Genomic DNA, 27,609 nt, shown 5'->3' with positions numbered 1-27,609 from the left:
TCAGCAGATTTAGGAGCCAGTAACCTTGCAGACAGTTTCCTCCAAGAGGGAAACTGCTAGTTCAAGGTCATATTAGCCATACCCAGAGAAACTGAATTCATTAAAAGAATGTCATTTTGGATAAGCCTGGATGACTCAAGAACTAAATATCTGCTTCCACTAGCTGCCTTTGGGTAATTTGAAGCAGTTTGCGTGTGGAGGTGTAAGCTGGGCTAGTTTCAATGAGTCTAATAAAAGGCTAATTACTGTTTTGGGAGGAAGAGAGTCTTCCCTAGTGCTTTTTAAGAATGCAGGCTACCAGGGCTTATACTTGAGCTCTAGCAAGCTAGTCTAGAGTGAACAACCAGTTCTACAAACCACTCAGATGACCCCAGAGATAGACAACTCTAATGGTTCCCTCACTCTTGGACAGGGAAAGATTGAACACTGAGGTAAGAAAAATCTATAAAATGGACTCTTTCATTAAAAAATTGGAAACCATCAGCTGTTCTGTGAGGAAGGATGGAGTTTGCCAATAGAACTCAGGGTACACTCCTGTTTTTATAGACTGAGCAGATGTCAATCATCTATGCACCTGGCCCATTTAGGCACAAATTCTAGAGAATCTCCAGTGGGACTGCATGCATTCTTTTTTCTTAGCAGTGTGCCTTCAGCACCTGAAGGAGTTTGGCTTATCTCATCAGAGTAAACCCATATATAACCATCAGGAACTGGTTCCACTATCCATCAAAGGCCACCTCTTCCACATTTATGCAAATAAAGTCACCCTTCAGACTCACCCTGCAGAATACACAAAGTCAGGAAAACCCCAGAGAATGGGTTGAGCTTTATGGAACATTAGGAACTTGGACCCATCCAACTTAGTTCTTTTCAAAAGCCAGGTTTCTGCCAACACACGTCTCTATCCAAAGACTTCACGTCTTCAGACTATTCACTTACAGGCTTGACCAAAAATCTATTCATGTGTTGGCTTATAGTCCAAGTCCTAGGGAGGCTGAGGCAATGAGTGTGAAGACAGTCTGTGCTGCATAGTGTGTTTCCGGCAGCCTGAGCTAGAAAGAGAATCTTCCCCCCTGCCCCCTTCCTGCTCCATTTTTATTAAGTGTCTTGGGGTGGGGGTGATGTCTCAGTGGTTAGGAGCACTGGCTGCTTTTCCAGAAGACCTGGGTTCAATTCCCACACCCACATGGCAGATCACAGCTGTCCCTGACTCCAGTTCTAGGGGGCCTGATACCCTCATATAGACATACATGTAGGCAAAACACCAATGCACATGAAAATGAAAATAAATAAAATTTAAAAGTGTACTTGTGTCAGTAAAGTTGCCACCAGAAATTCATCTTTAAAAAAAAAAAATTCTTCAGGTGACTCTGGAGGAAACATACCAGGGCGTTGAAACACCTGCTGAGGTGATTGTCTCTACTGAAGGTCACATACTAGGTGGTAAATCCTATTACCCGGGCTGTGAAGAGCACCGCCAGGGTCCTATTATGGCCTCTAGGTGGCAGTACTGCCAAGGTGTATTTTTAATGGCTTAGCCAGCAATTACTGATTGCTCACTGATTCCTAAGACCAGCTGTGAATTTAAGAGATCCAAACTTTGAGTAATATAACCCACAACTCCATCCCATTTTACCATTGGCCTTGGCTTTACTGGCCCACTCGGAGACATCATCCTGAGCTCGTCCGTCGGTGAACACGATGGCTACTCTGGGCACCCGTGTGGAAAGGGGCCTGGCCCCTTCTACTTGGGTAAAACTTCTCTCAAACATGTGTTTGAGGGCCAGCCCAGTCATAGAGCCTTTGCCCATGTATTTCATGTGGGCCACAGCTTTCTTCATGTCCTTGGCTGAGTTGAAGCCCCTCAGGGTAAACTCTGTGCGGACCTGTGTGGAATACTGCAGCAGCCCCACACGAGCAGCTTTGGGGGAAACTGCCAAGGAATCTATGATCCCAGTGACAAAATGCTTCACAATCTCAAAATTCTCTTCTCCAAGGCTCTTGGATCCATCAATCACAAAGACTAGGTCAATTGGGCCTTCAGTGCATCCTACAGGAATGAAAGGAAAGGTAACATGGTTCAAGATAGAGATCATGTGTATACAAAGTGTAAAAAAGCGTGCTTCAGTAGGAGGCATAGGCGAATTTAGAGAGCTGTTTGTTTGTTCTTCAGCTCGCACACAGGATAGACGAGTGGGGGATAGCACAAATACTGGTTTTTCCAGATACCCATTTATGTTTGAGTTACCAATTATTAACAACAGTAATTTCCCTAAGTAAGCTACACAATCTACACACATTGTAAAGGAAATCACACACTGACTACTGGCAGCAAGGCCTTTACTGCACAAAGAGTGCGGTAAAGGATTAGATCAGTGGTTCTCAACCTTCTAAATGTCACCCTTTAATACAGTTCCTCAGGTTGTGGTGACCCCCAACCATAAAATTCTTTTCATAACTGCGATTCTGCTACTGCTATGAATTGTAAGGCTCTGCCAGCCTCCCAGGAGCCGTGACCCACAGGTTGAGAACCACTGAGTTAGGCTAGACCACAGCGGTGCCTTTGGCTTTGCTGTGGGAGGCTGAGACACAGTGCTGATGTTTTGACTGACCGTAGAAGATGTTTACTTTCTCCTCAGCCATTACCTCTTCCAAGAAGCTTACACAGTAACCCAGCTGTGTCAGCTACTCTCTGCAAACCCTAACACATTAATTTATTCAACCGAAATCAATGTATTGAGTATCTGTTTTGTGCAAGGCAGTGGACACAGCAGGATTATGATAATGACTAACACAAAATGTCTAATACCACTTTGCTTAAATCCAATGTGCCCTATGCTGTATCCATGTGATAATTATTTAACAATGAGTCTTTCACCCCCTAGTCTGTTTGTTTGTTTGTTTGTTTGTTTTGGTTTTTCCAAGACAGGGTTTTTCTGTGTAGCCCTGGCTGTCCTGGAACTCACTCTGTAGACCAGGCTGGCCTCGAGCTCAGAAATCCGCCTGCCTCTGCCTCCCAAGTGCTGGGATTAAAGGTGTGCGCCACCACTGCCCGGCACGCCCCCTAGTCTGAATTCTCCTTCAGTAGATACTAAGTGGTTTTTACTTTTGGGCCCATAATGTTTGGCACACAATAGGTGTTCTATATATTATTACTGACAGAATAAAGAACCCAGTAGTATCTATTTGGTAGCACATGTATAAGAATCCTGCTGACCTATTAAGACTTAAAAATGTAACTTAAAAAAAAAAAAGCTTTTTGGGAAACTTAGATGGTTAACAATAAAAAGAAAAACTTTATATAAATACACAGGCAATTCAGATTTTAAGAGACTTTGTATGTAGGGCTGCATAAGAGAATTGTACCAATTCCAAATGGATGATCTCATCTCAAACAGTCTACAGTATGTTATTGTAATATTCCCTTTTATATAGATCAAGCAGCTATCTAATCTTTCAAAGTGAAGTACAATAATAAAGCAAGTAAAGACATACATACACAAAAATATGTCTATGCCTGGGCAGCAGGAAGCACTAATGTGAGTGCTCCCGTGTGTGTGTGTGTGTGTGTGTGTGTGTGTGTGTGTGTGGCAGTTGGGGGTTGAGTTCTCGCTCTTTTTTTTAAATTTTATTTTGTTTTATGTGTATGAGTGCCTCATGTATATGTCTCAGATCTTCTGGAGCTGGACCCACAGACAGCTGTGAGCTGCCATATTGGATGTTGGGAATTGACCCCAGGTCCTTTGAAAGAACAGATAGTGTTCTTAACCACGGAGCTAACTCTCCAGCCCCAGGGGTTCTCTTTCTTCATTAAATGCTCATCCTCATTACTCAGTCTATTGATTCATCATAGAAAGGAAATCAGAAAAGACTCAGATGTCATGCATGTGGCTCTCCAGCAGATGTCAAGGGTACTGGAGCAAATGCACAAGCCACTCCCCTTATATACTCTTTGCATACGGAACAGAACCAGCCATTGTATTTACTATCTACTAAATCACTGGTGTTCTGGCTGCTGTTGCTGCTGTCTGCATATACATCTTTGTTTATGGGAGAAGGAGGGATAAGGGGTCTATTGCCAGAAAATGCTCCAGAAAGCCATTGCTCCAAAACCAAATGGAAGCAGCAAGCTGGTTCTGGTCACTTACGCTTGCAATGCCTTCCATCCTCAGCTAGGACAAAGCCCTCTGAGCACCTGCACAGATAGGAATTCCCACTGTTCACACAGATATGCTCACAGCCATGCTGGGTTGACTTGCAGACATCCTTCCCTGGGGAAAATGTGGAGAGATGAACAACCCATTATTGTAGAAAGAAGCTACCAAGAACAGTCATGCCAGGGGAGGGCAAGGAAGTAATCCATCTTAAAGAACACATCTTTGCTAAAACGATCGATCACCTTTGCAGTCCATGCCAGAACAGGCCAAGATCAAGGAGCAGTTCCCCTCAGAGCTCTCTTGACCTACTGGCCCTGGTGGATTTGTCATTTGATTTTAGAATGGCTATCTAGAGGTTAGCTTCATATTTCTTAGTAGAGATCCCAGATACCCCATGCTGATGGTCTAATGAGCATTTCTCACGGTGAGGTAATTTGAACTTTTTGAAGTAATTAATGGCCCTTTAATCCTAACAACACCCTGGGGGTGTGGCTAGGTACACACAGAGAATAAATGAAGGAATGGATGCCATGTGTCTGACTGGCCAGAGAATTGCCCAGTTGAGGCCCACGTCCCCAAGTCTTTACTTTCTGATTGTATGACACCCCTGAGCCCCCTTTAAAAGGAGAAACCTTACATGAAATTGGAATCTGTAACTATAGATACCTCTAGGAAGTGGGAAACTGTGGGATTTAATTTAGGGATCAAACTGCAAGGCTAGAAATAGTGCCTTGTACACACCTGTTCAGTGTATTGACTGATATATATGTTAAATGAATAGAAAAACTGGCTCAGGCAGATATGTGGGCAGGATCAAAGCATGATCTCCATGAAAGAAGAATTGCAGTGTGCAGCTAGAAGGCCAGACAGTGCAGCAGGGGCTGGCGGAGGCCAGCCAGGGCCCAAATGCATTCACAGAACCTTTTGCTAGACACAAGCCCTGCTCCTGGAGAAGAATGGCGCTAATAAGTTCTCTGCTCAGCTTTGCTGGCACGTGTAGTGCCCCATGCTCTCAAGGAGTCTGTGGGGAAACTGCCCACAAAGCAACCTCAAAACCAAATGAACTTGATTTGTTTAACCAAGAAAGGACCATTCTGCCCACTACAGCAGAGTAAAAAAAAAACCGCATAGTTATTATCAACCCCACCCCCACTAGGACTACCATCTAGAAAGGGAAGAAAGTCTATACCCATATTCTAACCCCCTCTTCACTGAGCTGCTCTTTCTCGAGTAGCATAACTGCTAATTTTATATAAACTTTGGCTGGCTATGGTGCCAGCTTTTTGTTTTGTTTTGTTTTGTCAAGCATAGGTCTAGAAGTTGCTGTGAAGGTACCGTGTACATGAGATTAACATTTAAATCAGCAGATTCTGAGTAAAGCAGACTACCTTCCCTAGTGTATGTGGGCCACATCTAGTCACGTGAAGGCCTTCAGAGCAGGCTAAGATTGCCAGACGAGGGGAAGACTCTCTTCACCTGTAAGTTTAGCTCTTACCCGGTTTCCAGCCTACCCTCTGGACATCCTCACCAGCCCTCACAATCTCATGAGCCAATTCCTTAAAGTCAATTTCCCTTTCTTTTTCTCCCTCCGTATCCACAACATGTTTGCACATATTCCTCTGCCACACAAACACTGTTAGCTATTTTTCTGGAGAATCCTAGCATGAGTCTATGTGAGTGTCTGTGTGCACTCACACATGTTTGTATGTACTTGTGGGGGTCAGAGGTCAGAGCCTCAGTCACTATCCACCTTATTTTTTGAGACTAGGTCTCTCTCTGAGCCTACAGCTCACCAAATCAACTAAACTGGCTGGCCAGCAAGTTTCTGGGATTCTCCAGTGAGCCTCCCCACACTGAGGTGACAGTGTACTCCACCATGCCTGCTTTCACAGGGTGCTGGGGATGGGCCTCGGGTCCTGATGCCTACACAGCCGCTCTTTACCGACTGAGCCGTCTCTGAGATCCCTCCTAAACTTTCTAATGAAATTCTGTTTGAGAAACCTGGTCTAGAGAAGCAAATGGTAGGGTTTTGTTGTTGTTTGCTTGGTTTTTGTTTCTCCTCTTAAAAATCCACAGAGCCTCTTCCTCCAGCCCTTTTCCTAGCCTTACCTTACATATATAGTCTGGCAAAAAGGAAAAGCATGAAAATCATCTTTTGGCCCTGGTAGTCAATTGCTACCAATGAGTCTAGCTTTGCCTGTTGGCCTGCTAGGCCCGACACTAGGCCCTGTGCAGCCACCCAACCACCATGCAAGAGCTGAGAGAAAACAGAAGCAAAGAACCACTGAGAAATTCCTGAAGAGCCCAGAGGTAGCTGGCTTGATCCCTTGGAAACACCTTCAGAGCACCCAAAGTTGGAATCTGAGTTTGTGACATGGTTATGGATTCTACAAAGGAACAGTGTGAGGAGCCAGTGAAGAGCTGTGCCCAGAGTCCCATACGCAGGGCTTGCTCTCTCAGCTACTTACTCCTGCAGCGCTTCCCATCCTCAGCCAGCCTGAATCCCTCCAGGCACTTGCAGATGTATGATTCGCCACTGTTCACACAAAGGTGCTCACAGCCATGGTCTACAGCCTGGCACACGTCTTTCCCTGAGGAGAGTAGTGATTAAAACAACAGCATCAACACAAAGTCTATGTGGACTCCCCCAGGAAGATCCATCCATTTTGGCCTCTGGACTCGCTTGAGTAGGAAGGTGAAGGCGGATGAAGTTTGGTGGCTCTGGATTGACTTCAATCTTCAAACATTCCCACTGCCTGAGCCCCCTCCACTCTCCAGCACCAACTTCAGTGTCTCAGGATGCAATCCAGCCCCAGCTGTCTGCAGCATGGCCTCTGGTATCACTGGAAGGGGTTGCTGGTGAGATTACGTAGGGGAAAACTTTCTTTTAAATTGCTAGCACTGGGAGCTGATCTTGCCTTTGTCCCTGGCATAATCTATGATTTAGGAAAAATCACATAACCTCTTAGAATCTTAGCTTTCCTGTCTGAAAATGAGAGCAATGACTCATCTTTCCTTCAAAGCTCTTTGGAAAGAGTTTTGAGAAGTCAGAGAAGAAGATGACTGACAGACATGAGATCCATTTGGCCAGATGTGCACACTGCTCTTTGATTGTTATTGTGACTGGGGTTTTAGGGACAGAACCCAGAGCCTTATGTCTGCTTGGAAACTGCTCTACCACTAAGCTGCATCCTTAGTACATTTATTTATTTATTTATTTATTTATTTATTTATTTATTTATTTATTTTATGTTTTTACTTATGTGTCTGTGTATGGATATGTGTACATGAGTGCAGATGTCTTCAAAAGCTAGGGAGGGTGTCAGATCCCCTGGAGCTGGAGTTACAGGAGCCTGTAAGCCACCTGCTTGGGTGCTAGGAACTGAATTCATATCCTCCAGAAGGTCCCACCACATATTCTTCATCACTAAGCCATCTCTCCAGCCCTCTGGTTTTTGTTTGTTTGTTTGTTTGTTTTGTTTGTTTGTTTGTTTTTGTTTTGTTTGTTTGTTTGTTTGTTTTTTGTATTTTGAGTCAGTGTCTTACTAAATTGTCCAGGAGAGCTTACTGCCCAGGAAGTCTGAATTTGCCATGCTCTTGCTCCAACTTTCTTTTTCTTTCTTTCCCTCCCTCGTTTGTTCCCTCCCTCCCTCCCTCCCTCCTTCCCTCCCTTCCTTCCTTCCTTCCTCCCCCCACCCCCCCCAAGACAGGGTTTCTCTGTATAGCTCTGGCTGTCCTGGAACTCACTCTGTAGACCAGGCTGGCCTCGAAGTCAGAAATCCACCTGCCTCTGCCTCCCAAGTGCTGGGATTAAAGGTGTGTGCCACCACTGCCCAGCTTGCTTCAGCTTTCTAAGTAGCCAGGATTATAGGAGTATACCACCAGGCCCAGCTTAGTATGTTGCTGTTGTTGAGCAAGGGTGTCACTATGTAGGGCAGCCTAGAACTTGCTATGTATACTAGACAGGGCTTGAATCCACAGAGACCTACCTACCTCTGACTCCTGGGTAGTTTGAATCAAAGCATGTAACACCACACCTGGCTCGACAAGTTATTATTTAGTAAACATTATAACATACAGTTATAGTTACTTCATTATTACACAGCACCCTGCTTCTGTTCCAGGATCCCACCAAGGACACCACATGGCATTTGATTGTGTGCTGTTAGCTGTTGAGAGTAATTGGCTCACACCAAAGCTGCCATGGTAGATCTCAGGCATGGCTGTATGAGCTAGCTCTAGCAAACTTACTTCTGCAGGTCTTCCCATCGTCACGAAGGATGTATCCCTCAAAGCACTGACACACGAATGAATCTGCACTGCTGACACATGACTGTTCACAACCATGGTCCCCCAAAGCACAGGAGTCCAGTTCTGGTTGGAATTACAGAAATGGAAGAAAATTATTCATAAATAAATGAATAGTGACCTAGTCATTTCTAAAAGATGTTTCAGACATCTTAAGTTAAAACTGTGTCTTTTTTCACATAGTTCATTTTAGGATAGAAAGTATCTATGAGCAAAAATTCCTAATATATACAAAGCACATACATAAAGCAAAACATCCAGCTCTGTGAGGAAAGAAAACAGAAAAAGACAGTTTCTAAAAGGAGATGTAAATAGCTAAGACTAAAAGAGAGTAAGTCTAATACCAACTTTCTGAGATCTACACATGCATGTAGAATGCTTGACCTATTCATTCATTTATTCAAAGGCAGCAAAGCTTTTTGTAGTTATTTCAAGATAGGTTACCACTATGTAGCCCAGGTTGGCCTTGAACTCATGATCTTTTGCTTTAGCCTGAGCACTAAGGTAAGCTTCAACACACCTAGATAATCAGCAAAAGAGTTCTTACTGTGGGTCAGGCATTGCTCTAGACACTAAGGACAGAACAACACACACACACACACACACACACACACACACACACACACACACGGTGTCTGAGGAAGAGTGTCTGCGTGAGAAGGATGACTATCTGCATGCTGTAGATGCAAGAGCATGTTCATCATGTTTCAGGAAAGGCAAAAAGCCCAGCAAGGTAGGGGTAGGCAGGATGCAGCATGGGGGCACATAGGCAGAACATGTCTGAGGGAGAAGGGCAGTCATAGGATGTTTACAGCAGGAGAATCTCCCAGTCCAGCTGCATTGTGAAAGCACAGGAAGCTGTGAGGGTAGGGAAGGAACACAGGAGATGGATACGGTCTACTGCAGTGATCCTACTGGTCCAGAACACAGTGGTGATCATGTGCTCAGACTGGCTATGTCTCCATGGTAGAGCCTATATGATTAGCTGGTAGACTGATGCTAGACCACAGATCTGGCTGTCTTTCTCCCACTTCTAGAAATCAGGCTACACCTCCCTGAAGCCTGTTTTTCTGGTAGTTCTCTCTTCCTTTTTGCAGCTGTGAGCAAGCCTAGTCACCCTGACCCCTAGACCACAGACGACCCTTGAACTACAACTTCAGTCAGTGCCAGGCCAGATCACATGGCTGGCCACCTCCACTGACAACTATGAATTAGAATGTCCAGGACTCTCTGACATCAGCTGCTTTGCTCTGGTGTGGCTGGCTGTGCCTGCTAGTAGTCTCCATGGCCTGGCCTCATCACAGCTGCCCATAGTTTTGAGGATCTCTCCTAATAATGTTCATCTGAAGGGCAATTTTGTGTCAACTCCTGTCCTTTCAAACAATTGAAGTGAAGAGTCCACCTTCACATGGCTAGGGCAAGAGTCAAGGATAAATGTGAGATCACCAGACTGACCTCTTGAAATATAGCATTTTATTTTATAGGCTGGGTGGCAGTGACATTTCTAAAAGATTAATTGATTAATTAATTTAATGTATGAGTGCTTGGCTGCATTTTATTTATTTATTTATTTATTTACTTACTATTTTATGTATGAGTACTTAGCTGCATGTACACCCACATGTCAGAAGAGGGCAACAGATACCCTTAGAGATGGTTGTGAGTCACCATGTGGTTGCTGGGAATTGAACTCAGGACCTCTGGAAGAGCAGCCAGTGGTTTTTGTTGTTGTTGTTGTTGTTGTGGGTTTTTTTTTTTTTTTTTTTTTTGGTTGTTTTTGTTTTTTTGAGACAGGGCTTTTCTGTGTAGCCCTGGCTGTCCTGGAACTCACTCTGTAGGCCAGGCTGGCCTCGAACTCAGAAATCTACCTGTTTCTGCCTCCCAAGTGCTGGGATTAAAGGCATGTACCATCACTGCACAGCTCAGCCAGTGTTCTTAACTGATGAGCCATCTCTCCAGCCCTATGGGGGGCAGTAAGATTTTATGAGAACCACACAGATAACTGAAAGCTAACCCAGCCTTTTAGAAAATGAACAGGGGCTGGAGAGGTGGCTCAGTGGTTAAGAGCACTGACTGCTCTTCCAGAGGTCCTGAGTTCAATTCCCAGCAACCACATGGTGGCTCACAACCATCTGTAATGAGATCCAGTGCCCTCTTCTGGTGTGTGTGAAGACAGCACCATGTACTCATATATATATAAAATAAATAAATCTTAAAAAAAAAAAAATGAACAGGATTTCACCAGAGGGTGTGCACCAAAGCGGGAAAGGGCCTGGCAGGGGTTACAACAGGAAGAACCCATCAACTTTGTTTTTGTCACGCATCATTGCAGCATTTTTCAGAAAATGGAAGTCCTCAGAACTACATCCTGTAGGCGAGTTAAGGGATCCAATATTATTTACCAGCAAGACAAATTAAAGTTGAGGAAGACTTGTGACAGCTCGCCAAGACCACTTGCTAATAAACAGAGGAACCAGATTAAAAATGTTATTTTTTATATAATGAAGCCCATGACTTTCCCCAGCTACACAGCATTACCATTTACTAAGCTTTCAGACACAAAGGGAACTTTGCCTTTCTTTGGGCAGGAACACTGCCAGAAGGTTTGAACAACGGGGAAATGATGCAGGCTGGAGTTTTAACTGCAGAGGAGACTCTAAGCAGAGTTAGGTGCCCTGGTTTGTTCTGGGTGTGACTTACTTCTCTGGGCACATTCTGGACTCATTATTAATTCTTTGGGCAGGTACACTGCCAGAAGGTTTGAACAACGGGGAAATGATGCAGGCTGGAGTTTTAACTGCAGAGGAGACTCTAAGCAGAGTTAGGTGCCCTGGTTCGTTCTGGGTGTGACTTACTTCTCTGGGCACATTCTGGACTCATTATTAATGCAGAACATTCCCCTGTGGCTGGGTAGTTCCTCACAGAGTTGGAAGTGCCACTAAGTGACACACAGTATAGACAGCTGTTTTGCACAGAGGGGAGAATTTTCCCTCTTTCATCATGCATTTATAAGAATACTCTATTTTCCAAGGTATAACATAGCAAAAGCTCTCTGAGACCAATATTGCCAAGCCCTAATCCAGAGTGCACTTTCTGATCACATTCTCTGCCTGGAACTTCCTAAACCCAGCCCTGCTCTACCATCTACAGATCAAGCTTTCCAAGCCAGAGTGGCCCAAGCCCATGTCTGTCAGATGGCACTCCTTTTCTTTATCAGAGGTCAGGGCAGCCAGGGAGAAGCCCTGTGCCCATAGGGCCATGTCCTTATCCTTGGCTATAAGCCAGCAGCTCCCAGCCCAGCTCCTCAGTTCTCCTAAAACTGTTACTGTATGCATACTTTAAGCTTATATTTTCCTCTGTTCATTACATCAGGAGATCTGATCCAGAGCAGGATGGGTAACTCTCAGGCAGTCATAGGAGACTTATGCAGATGCCTGCTAAAGGGAAAACGGATACAGTTCCCAAAGTCAACTGTACTAAAGGGCTTGCTTGTCTATGGAGGGGTGTCTGGCAGTGTCTATGAAAGTTACAGAATGCACCTTTCACTCAGAAACTTCATGTAGAGACTCCCTTCTGCAGCTACCCTTATACTATGTAAAGGAATGTGCTTTCAAGTTAGTGACTGTATCGCTGTCTGTAAAGGTGAAAAGTGAGAGTCAACCAAAGTGTCCAGAAATGGGACTGGCCAAATGCAATGGCCACAACTGTTAAGAGAATGAAGAACTTGCCTATGTAATTGTGGTGGTTTGAATAAGAATGTCCCTTACAGGCTCACAGATTTGAATGATAGGGCAGTAAGCCCAGAGTCTGTCTGTCTGTCTCTCTCTCTCTCTCTCTCTCTCTCTCTCTCTCTCTCTCTCTCGGTCAGTACGTCACTCTCAGCTACTGTTCCAGCGTCTATGTGCATGCTGTCATGTTCTCTGCCATGATGATAACAATGGACTAAACCTTTGAAAGTGTAAGCTAGCCCCAAATTAAATGTTTTCTTTCATAAGAGCTGCCTTGGTCATGTTGTCCCTTCATAGCAATAGAACAGTGGCTAAAACAGACATTGGGGTAATTGCTGTAAGCAGCCTGACCAAGCTGCCTCCTGGCAGAATGTAGACTTTGGGATTCTGGATTAGGAAAGCAGTTGAATGTTTAAGCAGGGCCTAATGGGCCACACTAGTGGTATTACAGAAGACAGTGGTTCTGAGAGCAATGGAGATTATGACAGCTGGGTTTATGAAGGTTTGTAGGGAAGGAGAGTAAGTAATAACTAGGCTAAAGACATTCTTGTGATGTTGTGGTAAGAAGTGTGGCTGCTTTTTCCTCTCAACCTAAAAATCTACCTGAGGATAAACTGAGGAGTTTTGTTACTGGTGCTGGCAGAGGAGGTTTCAAGACAGCCTGGTATTGACTGTGTCATGTGGTTACGAGTAACCACTCTTATGCAACCCTATGTGAAAAAGAGCAAGCTAGGCAGAGGAAAATGCAAAATGTACAGTTTGAGGATAAAAGGAGTACCAGAAAGTAAGATGGGAGTTCATTGCACAAGGAGATAAAACGGTTAAAGAAGAGCCTGGGGGGAGGAGAAGGAAGAGGAGGAGCTAAGGGTGGGATGGAGAATGAGAGAGGGGGACATGGAGGCTGATGTTCACTTGTCTGTAGCAGTCAAAGGTAGTTGGTATGTCTAGGTTGGGTATTGGGTTACACCTCTGATTGTAAGGGCATCTTGTTATTGATCATTACCAAATATATAAGCCTTTCATTAATCTTAAAAAAAAATAAAATAAAGAAGGGCCTGAGGCTAAATGGGAGTGGTAACTTCAGGGCAAGACCCTGCTCACTATGCTTCCAATTTGTGAAAAGTAACGAAGATTCTGCAGTGATGGAAGCTGCCAACGGCAGAAAGCTGATGCAGATGTAACTGAAGGAGGGGTGAGGCCCAGGCCTCACAAGCAGCAGAATTGGCAGCTTTAGCTATAGTGGCAAGGATACATGAAAGGGGTTGTGGACACTCCCTTCTCAGCAAAGAAAAGTCTCTACACGAGACCCAGAGAGGTCATTGTGTAAAGCTGTGATCTAGCTGGACTGTGTTGGAGACTCCAGGATGTTGGAGAAGCCAGAGTTGTGGAATACCTGCCAAGGAAAGCTGCAGATCAGATGTGGAACCAGGCCAAGACAGACAAACATGCTACAGTCAACAAAGCTGAAAGGAGTTGGGGATCTCAGATATTAGACATGGCGATGCAGAGGAGTTTGCCCTACTGATTTTCAGTCTTTTTTTTTTTTTTTTAATTTTTTTCTTTCTTTTTTTTTTTTTTTTTTTTTTTTTCCGAGATAGGGTTTCTCTGTGTAGCCCTGGATGTCCTGGAACTCACTCTGTAGACCAGGCTGGCCTCGAACTCAGAAATCCACCTGCCTCTGCCTCCCAAGTGCTGGGATTAAAGGCGTGCGCCACCACTGCCCGGCGATTTTCAGTCGTGTATTGGTCCAGCATTTCCTCACTGTGCTTCTTTTACTCCTTTTTGGGATGGTAATATACATTCTCTATCATTGTATGTTGGAAGTATGTGATTTGTTTTTTATTTTGATTTATGGGAGTTACAGTTAACTGTAACTCTTAAGAGAGTGCTTTGGGTCTCAGAAGAAATTTTGAACATGGAGTTTAAGACAATGTTGAAACTGTGATAGACTATGGGAACTTTGGAAGTTGAACTGAATGCATTTTGTGTAAGGAGAGGTTCTGATACAGATGTCTTGTTCCCCAGTTGGTTCTTGATTAGCCAGTAAAGAAAGCCTGGCAGGGGTATGGGGGCAGTTGCTGGGCAGAAGGTATAGGTGGGAGTTCTGGGTCCTACAGGAAAAAAGCAAGGAAGGAGAGAGGGCTTTTCTGTCATGCTTTTGAGGAAGAAGAACACTGTAACCATGTCAGGTCTTGGGGAGAGTTGGGGCTATGTCCTCTGTTCCAGGCAGGTGACCAAGGATATTTGACAGGGACTAAGTGGGACTAGCCACTAAGTTTAGGGCAGGTGGAGAGACAGAAGTAATAAATTGATAAGGCCTTGCTTTTCCAGGCAGGAGATATCTGCGCCCAGCAATTGTGCCAAGAAGGCAGATTGTAAAATAGCAAACTGTGTATGTGTGTCTTTTATCCATGGATTCAGGGAAGCTAGAAAAGAGCTGGTAGTATGGTCACCTTCTGGAACCAAAGGCAGGTAAAGCAAAAGAGACAACATGAGGGGCTGGTAGCTCTGCCAATACCAGGCAAAGGCGGTAGTGAATTTAAAACTACAAGCAACAGTTTGCATTATGATATGGCTACAGGCCTATGGGGGCCAGGAAGTGGAATCTGGTGGTTTGAATAAGAATATCCCTCATAGGCTCATATATGTGAATGCTTAGTCACCAAGGAGTGATAATATTTGAGAGGATTAGAAGGATTGGGATGTGTGTTCTTGTTAGAGGAAGTGTGTCACTGGTGCTAAGATTTGAAGTTTCAAGGGCCCATGGTAAGCAAGCTTAGTGTTCCTTTCTCTGCCTATGGGTCAGCATGTAGCTCTCAGCTACTGCTCCAATGTCTGTCTGCAAGCCACCATGCTCTCTGACCCGATGATAATTGCATTAAACCTCTGAAACTATAATCAAATCCCCAATTAAATACTTTCTTGTATTAACAGTTGTCTTGGTTGTGCTGTCTCTTCACAGCAATAGAACAGTGATGAAGACAGTAATGATACAAAGAGATCTTCAGGAAATAGTGTTGTGTGAAAAAATAGAATATACTATATTGAATACTATCTTGTGTGTGAGGAAGAAAGCAAAGAACAAAATATGTATTTTATTTGCATCTATTCACATAAAGGAGCACTGGAAAGTTATATATATATATATATATATATATATATATATATATGTATATGTATATTTCGTTAATCCCAGGATTTGGAAGACTAAAGTAGATCTTGAGTTCAAGACTAGCCTGGGCTACGTTAGAAAGCCCTTTCTCAAAAGACTAGCCTGGGCTACATTACTAAGCCTTTCTCAAAAGCAATGAAAAACTAAAAGGTTTTTTTTTTTAAAGATTACATTTGTGTGTGTGTGTGTGTGTGTGTGTGTGTGTGTGTACTCATGAACATATGCCATAGCTGGCAAGTGGAGGTCAGAGGTCAACTTGCAGGAAGTTGTTTTTCTCCTTCCAACATGTGGGTTCTACAGGCCAAACTCAGGTGAGTTCAAGTCTGATCAACTTTATGAGACTTCATCTCAAAATAAAAGTAAAAGCAGGGCTATGAATCTAGCTCAGAGGTGGAGTGCTGGCCTATCATGATCTTAGGGCAGTGTCTCCAAAGCATCAAACACTGGACCAAGCGCTTCTTTAACGGTTTGACTATGTATGTGGGCGTTTTGCCTGCCTGTGTGTTTGCACCATGTGTGAGCAGTGCCCTTGGAGGCCATGAGAGGGTGTTGGATCCCCTGGAACTGGGGTGCAGATGATTTGGAGCTGTCATGTGGGCGCTGAGAACTGAACCCCAGGTTCACTGGATGAGCAGCCAAGTTCTCTTAGCTGCTGAGCTACATCTTCAATCCTCTGCACTTCCTGATGATGCTACGACAGGAAATCTTTAAGTAAGATTGGCACACCTGCCCTCCAGTCTCATCACCGCACTTTTCCTTCCTCTCCCATCTCCCAGCAGTCTCCTCCCTGCCCCAGGGTCTCCTCCTCTGAGCTCTTCCCTTCTTTTCCTCATGAATGTCTTAGGAAGTCTTCCCGATAACACAGATCTCAAAGCCTCATGTGTCTCACGTTTCGGGCACTATCAACCTGTATATATCATTTTGGGGGAATCTATGTCCACATCCTGTGTCAGGGTCTAAAAGGACCATGATAGGCCCATGGACCACACCTACCATTTTCTTCTGTCACCAGTGCCTTCCTGCCTGCCATATAATTGCCCCCAGGAAAGGCCTGTTGCATAAGAGGAAACATTTTCTCAATGTTCTACTCTAAAAACTGTGGTAATTAAATCCACATCATAGGATCTGGTGGATGCTCTCAATGAAAACTCTGGGTGGAGAGTGCTGGGTGTCAGCTGGGCTCCCCATTCCCAGGCTCCCCACTCTTCTCATATCCTGCCCAGGGATTCTAGTCCTACCTAGGTACACACTCTGGAAAACATCTTGGCCTCAGCTTCTCCCAGGGCCAATGATACTTTGCTACAGGAATGTACTTCAGTGCATCCTCTCAGTTACCATCTCTAACTTGCACCAGCCTACGGAAAGGATGTGCACTCAGGTAAGGACTGCACTTGTGTAGCAAGCATTGAACAATGACCTGTGCCTACTACTATCCATATTTATAGGCTAAAACAGGCCTTGGAAGTATACTGATCCAACCCTATTTTTAGAGATGAGGAAACTGATGGCCAGTGAGCAGAAGTGACTGTCTCATGGCTCCTTAACCTGAAGAGGTGACTTGTCTTAGCTGTACTAACCCCAGTAGGTCACAGATCCATCCCCTCTGTGTTTCCCTCCCAGCTCAGTCTGGTAAGGCTCTTGGAAGACAAACTAATAGTTGGCTTAAGGTAAGCTCCAGAAAGTTTCCTGTCGCTCTCTGTGCTATAGGCGACAGGTCCCAATGGCTCCTGTGGCTCCCTCTGGCCCATCTGGATCATGCACCTGCACTGCTGCTGCCCATGTCAGGGAAGCTCATGGGCTGTACCCGTGGCTGGCTCCCTCCCCTGACTGAGTATCTAGCATCAAATTTAACGTCTTTTCTGAGACTTGGGACTTCCTACTCCATGCTCTTATGGATGTTCTGCCCACATCCCAGTGGCCACCACACACATCTTAAATATCTCTTCCAGAGGAACCTTAACCACTGCTGGGGCAGAAATTGAATTAGGTCAGTCCCAGGGACCACCAGCACCTGGTGTACCACAGACAAACACGTGAGAGGAGATGGACAAATGAACAAGTGCTGAAGCAGATATTAAGACTCCCACCCAGGGAAGGGGATGAGTCAGACTCAGTCAGTGCTGAAGTAGAACAGGGTAGAGGGCTTGGGAAGTCTTGGGAAGTGGGACAAAAACATCTCCTATTCAAAGACATGCCTTTCCCTTTTCTGTTCCCAGGTGTCTTGGTAAAGGTTTTACTGTTGTGAACAGATACCATGACCAATGCAAGTCTTATAAAGGACAACATTTAATTGTGGCTGGCTTACAGATTCAGTGGTTCAGTCTATTATCATCAAGGTGGGAACATGGCAGCATCCAGGCAGGCACAGTACAGGAGGAGCTAAGAATTCTACATCTTTATCTGAAGGCTGCTAGCAGAATACTGGCTCCCATGCAGCTAGGAATAGAGTCTTAAAGCCCACACCCACATTGACACACCTACTTTAACAAGGCCACATCTCCAAATAGTGCCACTCCCTGGGCCAAGCATATACAAACCATCACACCAGGTCACACATTCAATTAAGGCCTTGTGAATGGGGTCTGCCCTCTGTGACCAAGATGGCTAGAGGTTGTACAGCATAGCTAGGTTTTTGGGGGTGCTTATACACTGACACAAACTGTGCTTCCCACATGTAAGTTATAAGCCAGGCAGTGCATGTAGGCTGGGGGTTGTAGGAATTGTGGGGTAATGTGTCCAGTGTACTCCGACTGTCAACGATGACAATGCAACTTCTATCTGGTTCTGAACTCCACATACAATGTAATTGAAAGGCACCTGACCCCAGGAGGAGATGGTCATAGGGGTAGTCTGACAAAAAGGTGACTGACCTAAGGTCAACAGGTAGCATGATGGTGGCAGCTGACCCTTTGGTGCCCCCGTAGAAGCCTTTTGTTAAACTGAGAAGCATTCACATATCACCACCATGGTCATCACTATCACCATTATCACCATCATCACCATCATCATCACCATCACCACCATCACCACCATCATCAAGTATACTTGGTGTGATGGAAGCTTAGGTGCCATGGTGTAGTCAGTCTGGAGGTCAGAGAACAACTTTCTGCAGTCAGTTCTCTGACCTTTATGTGCGTTCTTAACAGTTTAAACAGCTCAGCAGGCTGCCAGGGCAGGCACTTCACTGAGTCATCTTGTCAGCCAGGGACCAGTGTTTTATTTTAAAAGACACCAAAGCGCTCATTCAGTCACTCCCTGTCTCCATCTCTCTCCCTTCATGAGAGGACACAGCCATTGGTGGGGGAGCCCTCTCCAGAGCATTCCCATGCTGGCCTGAGTTTTTCTGGCCTCCAGGACTAGGAGAAAGACATTTCTGTGGTTAGAAAATAATACACTGTCTGTGGTATTCTGTCATAGCTTTCAGTGCAGACTTAGACGACTAGGGATGGGGTGGTACAGGGGCAGGACATTGAGGCTGAAGGTTTTTCATGTTCACCTGTGGTGGATGGGCCTTGATCCCGGAGGCTTCAAGGCTCTGGCTCCTGTGGACACAGGCAGTGTCCTCCACAGGTGGAAAGAAGGGCTTCTTCTAGAACAGTGTGTGGACTCCTGAGCTTACTAACTTCTGGAGTTGGGTATCTCTGAGCCCTGCAAGAACCGAGTGCCAGGGCTGTCCCTGAGAGATAGGTCTCTAGCAATACAGGGCGCTCCCTTTGGGCCTTTCCATGAAGAACACAGCTAAAGCTGAGTAGTGAGACCAAGAGGCCTCCTCATTTCCCTCCCCAGCTCACTCCCAAACCATACAGCTAGAACCTGGCATCAGAAGACTGAAAGGAAGAGAGGATAGGCCTCACGCCAACCAGTACCTGCTTTGACCCAGGAACTTGGACTTAGCTCTATACTTCAGTACCTTCCAGAATCAGTGATGGACTCTTTGACCATCTGTTGTCAAGGGTCTAAATAAAGGCTGAGGAACCCTTGTGTGTTGAGCAAGGCCTGGCAGACCCTGGCTTACTTTAGCGAAGTCTACCAGACTTTACTAAAATGGTACAGTCATGTATCTGGCTCTGTGTCATCTGGCATGGGGCTGGGGCAGATTCATCCCAACCCTGTTAGCTGTGACCATAGTGAAAACCTAGGCTTCGATTACAGGAGGAAGCAGCTGCACTGAATCACTTGAGAGCAGAGAGAAAGTCTTCAATTAGGAGGACAGCTCTGGCTCGTAAAACACTTCTGTCCCGTATGTTCTGAGGTACACTGTAACCTGTCAGGTTACCTCACGTGGCTCAGAACCACAAGCAGACATAAAGCCCACTTGTACTTGCTTGTTGGCTCTTTATTTAGACCCTTGGACTTAAACTCACATAGACGATGGCACCATCCCTTAGTTACAAACACTAAGTGTTAACCGAGAAAACGGGCAACGTTTAAGGGCAGCGGAAGGGCAGGATGAAGGAAGAGTCTGCCTGTGCTTCAGGAAGTCCTGCAATCATCTCACCCCTTGCTTAAAAGAGCAAGGAAAACAAAGGAGGGAAATAGCCCTAGATGCTGGAGAATCATACCCATAATCCCCTCACATCTGGCTTTGGCAGGCAGGCAAGTATAGATGGTATTTTATGTACCCACCCTTTTTCCACACCCCAGTGTCCGGGCTCTACTAGAGTTGGCTGCTGCTGCAGTCTGCAAGGCAGCTGGGCAGAGATCAACAAGCAAGCAGCAACATGGACAACCTACTTGCCAAGATCCAAGAATCCATCCCAAACCGGGAAAGTATTTTCTCACAGGAAGCGCAGTTGGAGCTGCACAGCTGTGCGGGCAGCTCATCTGCCCGTGTGAACTGACGACACAGAGGGGAGGAGGTTCACTGCTACCTCAGTTGTGCCAGTGGCCAAGGAACTTGGTCCTATAACCAGAAAGGCAGGAACCAGGGAAAGAAAAGTATGGTCTTGGCTTCCCCTTTGACCCTTTCTCTCAAACCGTTCCTAGTCCTTCACCTTAGTCTATGTGGAAGTAGGAGCATTGGGCAGAAAGCACATTACTGAGCGGAAGAGATGAGGAAGCCTGGAATGATTTTTGTTTGTTGTTTTGTTTTTGTTTTTTGGCCTTTCGAGACAGAGTTTCTTTGTGTTGCCCTGGCTGTCCTGGAACTGGCTCTGTAGACCAGGCTGGCCTCGAACTCATGGAGATCCTTCTGCCTCTGCCTCCCGATGCTGGAATAAAGCATGCACCACCACTGCCCAGTGAAGGAGCCTGGAATCTTATAGTTTGGTTGGTTGTTTAAATGGAGAAAGGAGTTAAAGCCAGCTACAAGGAAATGTATACCTAGATAATTTCACTGCCAACCTGGCCTGCTAAGGTGACAGGGCTCAGGGAAGGCAAAGGATTTCGCAGAGCTTTCAGAGCTCACTGAGCTCCCACACAGATTGAGACCCTACTTAGTAGAGGGCCTTCTAGGACTCCTCCCTGAGTCTGAGCTGCCGCTAATCCGTCTGTCCCTGGAGTGTGATAGCATGTACTCAGCGCCTGGCATGCAGCCAGCTGGCAGGCAGCAAATCTCTGTACTGTGGTGTGGGTCCCAGGTGTGACTGGCAAGGGGTGGAGCTGAGAGGGAGTCTGTGCTCTGGAGGGAATGACGAGGAAGTTAGGACTTCATCCTGCTTCATCTCACCGTGGGAAAGCACAGTGAGGGCTTATGTACAAAAGAGATGAGGACAGAGGGACTGATCCCATGCTATAATTACTCAGTCTCCACAATCAGCCCACTCCCACAAGAAAGGCATTAATCCCACCAGCACAACAATCACCATGTCTTAAACATATCACAATGGCAACTACATTTGAATGTAACTTCGAACAAACCACAACTCAAACCACTGCAGCACGCCAAAAATGAGGGCCTGTTTCCTACCTAATGCTGGTGAAGCAGGGCGTGGAGCTAGCACAGCCATTTCCAGGACATGGAAAGGAAGTGTGGGCAGGAGCACCAATGGTTTTGAGATACAGGCACACACATCACCAGGGGCCCAGTGAAGCATGAGGGAGAGACACTCAGGTACATGCCCGTGTCAACAGCCTGTGTCTGTCCCAGGATCAGAGATGTAATGAGACTCACTTGCACAGGTCCTCCCATCACTGCGGAGCACATGACCCTCAGGACATTGGCAGGCAAAGGATCTGTCTGTGTTGACACAGGAGTATTCACAACCATGGTTGCTCAGCAAGCAGTAATCTGCCCCTGTAAGACCAAAGCCAAGTGAGGTCCCTGAGCCTGTCTCAGCAGGCCTTCTGGGCTGTATGGGAATCAAGTAACTGTTCATTTACTGCCTTTACAATCATGTGGTCCCCAGCAGGTTTCCCCTTGGTCTCCCTAGGGGGGAACAAAGGGCAGAGAGAACATGCTTTTCTCTGCACTGTCTATACACGCCACTTCTGTTGGGAACCCTTCCCTGTAGAGAGGTGACAGGGAGACTCACTGGAGCAGGTCTTGAGGTCATCATTAATAAGGAAGCCTTCCGAGCACTGGCAGACAAAAGACTCCTCGGTGTTCAGACACAGCTGCTCACAGCCATGGTCCTGCTGTGCACAGTGGTCCACCCCTGCAATGGTCACAAAATACGAAAACATAAAGGGACTGCCAACTTGCCATTGAGCAAGGCTAAGCAAAGCCTTCTTGGCAGCCACAGGGAAGGACTGTGCTTGCTGAGATACCAGCCTTGCTTCGTATCAGTGACACAAACCTAAGTCACTTGGGATGAGAAAATCTCAGCTAAGGAACTGCCTCCCCCAAAGTGGCCTGTGGGCATGTGTGGCATGTCCTTGATGTTGACTGACGCCCACTGTGAATGGTGCCACCCCCGAGAAGGTAGTCCTGAGTGGTGTTAAGAATGAACCAGCGTTCCTCTGAGGTCTCTGCCTCAGTTCCTGCCTTGAGTTCCCTCAGTCACAAACTGTTACCTGGAAGCATAAACTGAAACAAGCTGCTTTTGGTTATGGAGTTTATCCCTGCAGCAGAGAAGCAAACGAGGGCAGGGCCAATCCCCATGCCCTTGCTGTGGATGCGGGTCACACTTAGCCTCTCTGTGCTGTGACCTCCTGACCCGGGGGTCATGGCAGTTCCTTTTCTTTTTTATGCCTCCCTTGACTCTGTGTGTTCACGTATGGTGCAGTGCATATGGGAGTTTGTGGAGGCCAGAGGACAACTTCATCATTCTCAGGAAATGTAGTCTTCTCCTCTAGACCGGCTCTCTCACTAGCTTGGAGCCCAACAATTAGGCTAGACTGGCTGGCTAACAGGAGCCTTTCTGAGGAGGAAATTCCTGGTTTATTTGGAAATTCAGTTGTGTCATGTGATGCTTTTCTGGAAGCTGTCTTATGAGAGGCTGTTTTGCTGAAGCAGATACATGAGAGGACGCTGTGATGTTTGGAAAGAGTCTAAGTAGAAACCAACAGACTCTTGCATTGGTTCACCTTGTAACCGGTCTTCACTGATCTTCACAGAGAGAAAAGTGCCAAAGATCTTCTCATGGCATTCCAGCTGCTTCCTGATACTTCAGAGGATTGATTCGGCAGAGCCTTGTGGTTTCTTCTGGATCGAGCTGCTGCTATGGATTTGTGTTTGGAATCACCCCCAAAGAACTATTTCTAAACAGGTCCACACCCCATTTCCTATCAACCTTTCTTCTCCCCTGCTTTTGGGTGGTGGGCTAGAAGGGAGGTTGAAGCATTTAAGAACATTTATTAATATAGGTTTTGGAAAAAATCCAAGCCTGCACTGTTCTGTTTCCACCTGCCCTGTGCTGAGATCACAATGCACGCTGCCACGCCTCCACTCTTACCCACGTTCTGGATGTAGAACTCAGACCCCTGGCTTGCAAAGCAACCACTTTACTGATGTGTTATCTCCCCTAAACACCTGGCAGTTACTTTCTGGTAATAATGCAAAGTCAGAGGAGATGATCCATCTAAAGCCCTCCAGTGGCTGGCATATGGTAACCACTTAATGAACAGCTATTATTATTACTAAGTGGAGCTCAGAGAGAATTATTGTGTAATTCATTTCTATTTGAAATTTTAAAAGTCAGTTTTTTAAAAAACAAAACAAAACAAAACAAAACTCTCTTAATCAGGACATCCAGAATCAGAAAATAAACAAAAGCTTCAGCTACCTGTGTGGTCTCTTCTGGCATCTAAACACTGTACAGCTGGTCCTTGGGCAGGGAGAGCAGAAAACCAAGGGACACACAGCTATGATGGATGGCTCCCACAGAGAGCCTCAAGCACTGCCTCCCAGATTTACTGAATGGAGAAAATGTAACCCCCATCAGCTGGACAGACGCTGAAGACTTCATGACAGCCCACGGAAGTAAGCCTTTTCACTCTGCACGGCTGAAGCCTAGTGCTTCTGCAACAGTCCACTGGTCAGCATACCTACTGTAAACTCTTTCAAGGTCTCAGGAGCCATATGCGCATGCTCACATCCTGATCTGCCATTTACCAGGCAGAATTGTTGGGAGGCATGCGAGAGCTAAGATGTTGAAGGTGCTCACAACCGTGCCTGCATGGAATGAGAACCTCAGAAGGGCTGGCTGCCGTCATGCCTGGGGCTCTCTAAGAACCCCATGAGTTTCCCTGGGGACTTCTGGGCAGAAACAGCTTGATTTATACTTTCTAAATGTCGACAAATCTTATAAAGACCCCTATCTCTTCTGGGCTCACATCTGAGCTTCTAGATTCCCCAAGGCATGATGGGAGAGTCAGGGAGTCCCGAACTTTTAGCTGCCTAAGGTAGACTCAGTGAAGCTGCAGATTACTACCAGTGTCAGCAGCAAGCCAAACCTACACATGCTGAGAAGGCACGATCTGGCACCTCCATTAACCAGGCATCTTCTTGTTGAATGAAGACCTCATTCTGCTCCCCCTCAGCTCAGGACCCAGTGACAGAAGAAAGTGTACAGCACAGTGCTGACTTTACATCAACTTCTTCATTCAAAACCCCCTTGACTTCTGGGATCACACTTAGACAGCCAAATCTCCTTCCCTCTGAAGACAGAGGAGAACGAGGTTTCCCCAGGTTGGCCCTGTATCTCATACTTCAGCTGTGAAACTTCCCTTCCTGGCAGTCGAGGGTCCAAATGTTCAACAGCTGCATGCTTCTCACTCAGGCTCCTGCCTGCAGAGCCAAGCAGATGCAGTGTACTGTGTGCAAAGCATACAGGAATGATTCTTATATAGGCCAGTGCCACTAGCCCCCACTCTCAGTGTGTCATGGTCCTGGTAACCATCACAGCCCCCACATACTCTTAGCTTCTGCTGGCTTGGGACTGTGAAGACTGTACCTTAAAAAAAAATTATGGGCTTACCCAGCTGGTAAGATCTGAAAGTTCTCATATGGTTATGTCACCAAGCTTGTTGTGGGTCTGATACAAGGAAATAAAAGATAAGCTTCACAAAATTCTCATGTTGCCCTGTTTCCCCCTCACATCAGCCTGGGGAGTCCAAAGTTTTCCAAGGTCCACCCGTTCTGGCTTCTTGTCCCAACCTGGTACTGGCCGTTAGTCACTTTTACAGGCTTGGTGATATGGACTATTATCTTTTATCTAGTATTATGTTTATCATAAACCTAGCACTAGGCCAAGAGATTGAAACGGCCTCAATTATGCCCCATAACTACCTGGGGAATTAATGCTATTAATTTTTAAAAATAGGCAATCAAAACTTGGAGAACAGCCTGTCTGAGTCACATATATAGACTATGACAGAGCTTAGATTTAAATTCAGGCCTATCTGACTTAGCAAATGCTTTTGATAGCAAAGACGAATAGTCGCTGGCAGCCCTGTTCTAAGTAGCCTATATTCATATTCATTCTCTCTCTCTCTCTCTCTCTCTCTTTCTCTCTCCCCTTTCTCTTTCCTCTCTCTCTCCTCCTCCTCTCTCTCCCTATCCTCTCTCCTCCTCTCTCTCACTTTCCTCTCCCTCTCCTCTCTCATCTCTTTCTCCTCTCCTCTCTCTCCCTGTCCTCTCTATCTCCTCTTCTCTCTCCTCTCTCTCTCTCTCTCTCTCTCTCTCTCTCTCTCTCTCTCTCTCTCTCTCTCTCTCCCCCCCCCCCAGCTTTATTCTCGCTAGGACCTAACCAATAGCTCTGTGCATGTAAAGTTACCACTCTACTTACTGGCTTAGCTACACCCTCAACCTCTATCTTAGTTTAGATTTCAATTGCTGTGAAGAGACACTATAACCAAGGCAACTTTTGAAGCTGGCTTATAATTTCATTGTGGCAGAAAACATGACAGGGTGTTGGAGGAGCTGAGAGATGTGTATCTTGATCTGAAGTCAGCCAGGAGAAGACTGGCTTCCAGGCATCTAGGGAGAGTTTCAAAGTCCACATCCAAAGTGACACACCTCCAACACTGGCACACCTACTCCAACAAGGCCACACCTCCAATAGTGCCACTCCCTGGGCCAAGCATATTCAAACCACCACATTCCATGCCTTAGTCCTCATGGGTTTGTTCAACACATGAGTCTATGGGAACCATACGTAGCCATAGCTTAATACAAAATACATTTAGTTCAATTTCAAAAGTCCCCATAGTCTATAACAGTCTCAACAATGTAAGAAGCCCAAAGTCTCTTCTGAGATTCATCTAATCACTTAACTGTAATCTCCTGTAAAATCAAAATAAAAAAGCAGATCACATACCTCCAACATCATATGATATATGTTACCATTCTAAAACATCATAGGAAATACTGGGCTGAAATAAGACAAACAAAACAAAACAAAAAAACCCAAAAAACAGCTGGACAAACTCCAAACTCTGTGTCTTCATGTCTAAAGTCAAACTGCTCTTCAAATCTCCAACTCCTTTCATCTTTGTTGACAGCAACAAACTTCTTTCTCTTGGGCTGGTTCAATTCCCTGTTAGCAGCTTTCCTCAGCAGGCTCTGACATCTCTAACAACTTGGGGTCTCCACAGCAACTTCAACTTTACAGATTCTTGTTCCAATGTCTGGGATCCACACAGTTCCTCTGGGATCCTCCAAAAGGCTTGGGTCACTTCTCCAACTCTGTCCTCTGTAGAACTCTAGGCTCTGGTTGACACCACTCCACTGATGCTGCTGTTCTTGGTGGTCATCCCATGGTAGTGGCATCTCCAATATGCTGGGATCTTCTGCTGCAACTAGACTTCACCAATAGCCTCTCATAGGCTCTCTTCATGGTGCCAAGGTTCAACTTTCTTTCTGTGACTCCTTCAGTTCTGGGCCATCTGAAACTGCACCTTCACCAATGGCCTACCATGGCCTCTCACAGTGCCAATCCTATGCTGCTCTCCATGACCCCTTCATGCTTTCAAAACCTTATCACCTGGGTGATTCTTAAATATTACCAAGTCCAATTGCAACACAAGGTACAACCTTGGCTATCTATCTCTGGAACATAGCTTCTTTGTGCTCTCAGAAAGGTGCTAGTCTCTTAGGTGCTAGTCTCTTCTTAATCACCACTGATTTCTTAGCTCCAGGTAACCAGCATCAACTGTCCCAGTAGTCTCTTCTATTCTTGACTCTAAAGCCAGAGCCACATGGCTGAAGCTACTGATTTCTGCTGCTTGCTGGAGCTAGAACATGCCCCCCCCACACACACACACTTATTGTACTGCCAGCTTTCTGTTTTTCAACTCCCTCATTGCCTAAACTCGGCTGTCCTAAAACTTGTTCTGTAGATTGACCTTGAACTCAGTCTCAGACTCAGTCTTCTGAATGCTGGGATTAAAGGCATGTGCCACTATACAAGCTTTTCTTTACCTGGAACTTGTTCTGTACTAGGCTGGCCTTGAACTCAGAGATCTGCTTGTCTCTGTCTCCTGGGATTAAAGGTGTATTCCATCATGCCTAAACCTAAGCTTTTCATTATAGATTTTAATCAAGTTGAAAACTGAGAATAGCTATCACAATCTATCTCTTGTCAATTTGATATGCAATCACATCTCCTTATGTCCAAATGAAAACAATAACCAGTCATAATAACACCTAATGAGATATAACCCTCCTTCATACAACTGCAAATATGTAAATTTAGCTGGGTGGGATTTTGCCTGAAGGTCACCACTTCCTTAATTCCATTTAATATCCTTGAACACAGGATTTAGCTTCATTCCACTTCCAGGTACCCCTTTACTTTTTGAACCATACATTTTGTATTTTTTCTTTCTAAGCTGGCTATGCTTGATCAAAATGCTCTTCATG

At 45.5% G+C, this 27,609-nt stretch overlaps 1 protein-coding gene across 3 annotated transcripts in view; it reads right to left on the bottom strand.

Annotated features, from left to right (window-relative positions):
• Window positions 1-27,609, bottom strand: part of Matn2 (matrilin 2) — a 142,374-nt gene that overhangs the window by 4,242 nt on the left and 110,523 nt on the right. For 2 of the 3 annotated variants that reach the window (XM_034516989.2, XM_034516990.2), the window contains exons 9-14: window positions 21,839-21,961; window positions 21,478-21,600; window positions 8,409-8,531; window positions 6,626-6,748; window positions 4,149-4,271; window positions 1,637-2,050 (exon numbers count right to left, since the gene is read on the bottom strand). In XM_034516989.2, the coding sequence (XP_034372880.1) occupies window positions 1,637-2,050; window positions 4,149-4,271; window positions 6,626-6,748; window positions 8,409-8,531; window positions 21,478-21,600; window positions 21,839-21,961 (1,029 nt within the window). The remainder of the gene's footprint in view (window positions 1-1,636; window positions 2,051-4,148; window positions 4,272-6,625; window positions 6,749-8,408; window positions 8,532-21,477; window positions 21,601-21,838; window positions 21,962-27,609) is intronic. The other variant, XM_076911252.1, reaches the window with a different exon arrangement.

Source organism: Arvicanthis niloticus, chromosome 13, assembly GCF_011762505.2.
Source record: "Arvicanthis niloticus isolate mArvNil1 chromosome 13, mArvNil1.pat.X, whole genome shotgun sequence".
NCBI lineage: Eukaryota > Metazoa > Chordata > Mammalia > Rodentia > Muridae > Arvicanthis > Arvicanthis niloticus.
This window is presented reverse-complemented; position numbering and strand designations above follow the sequence as displayed.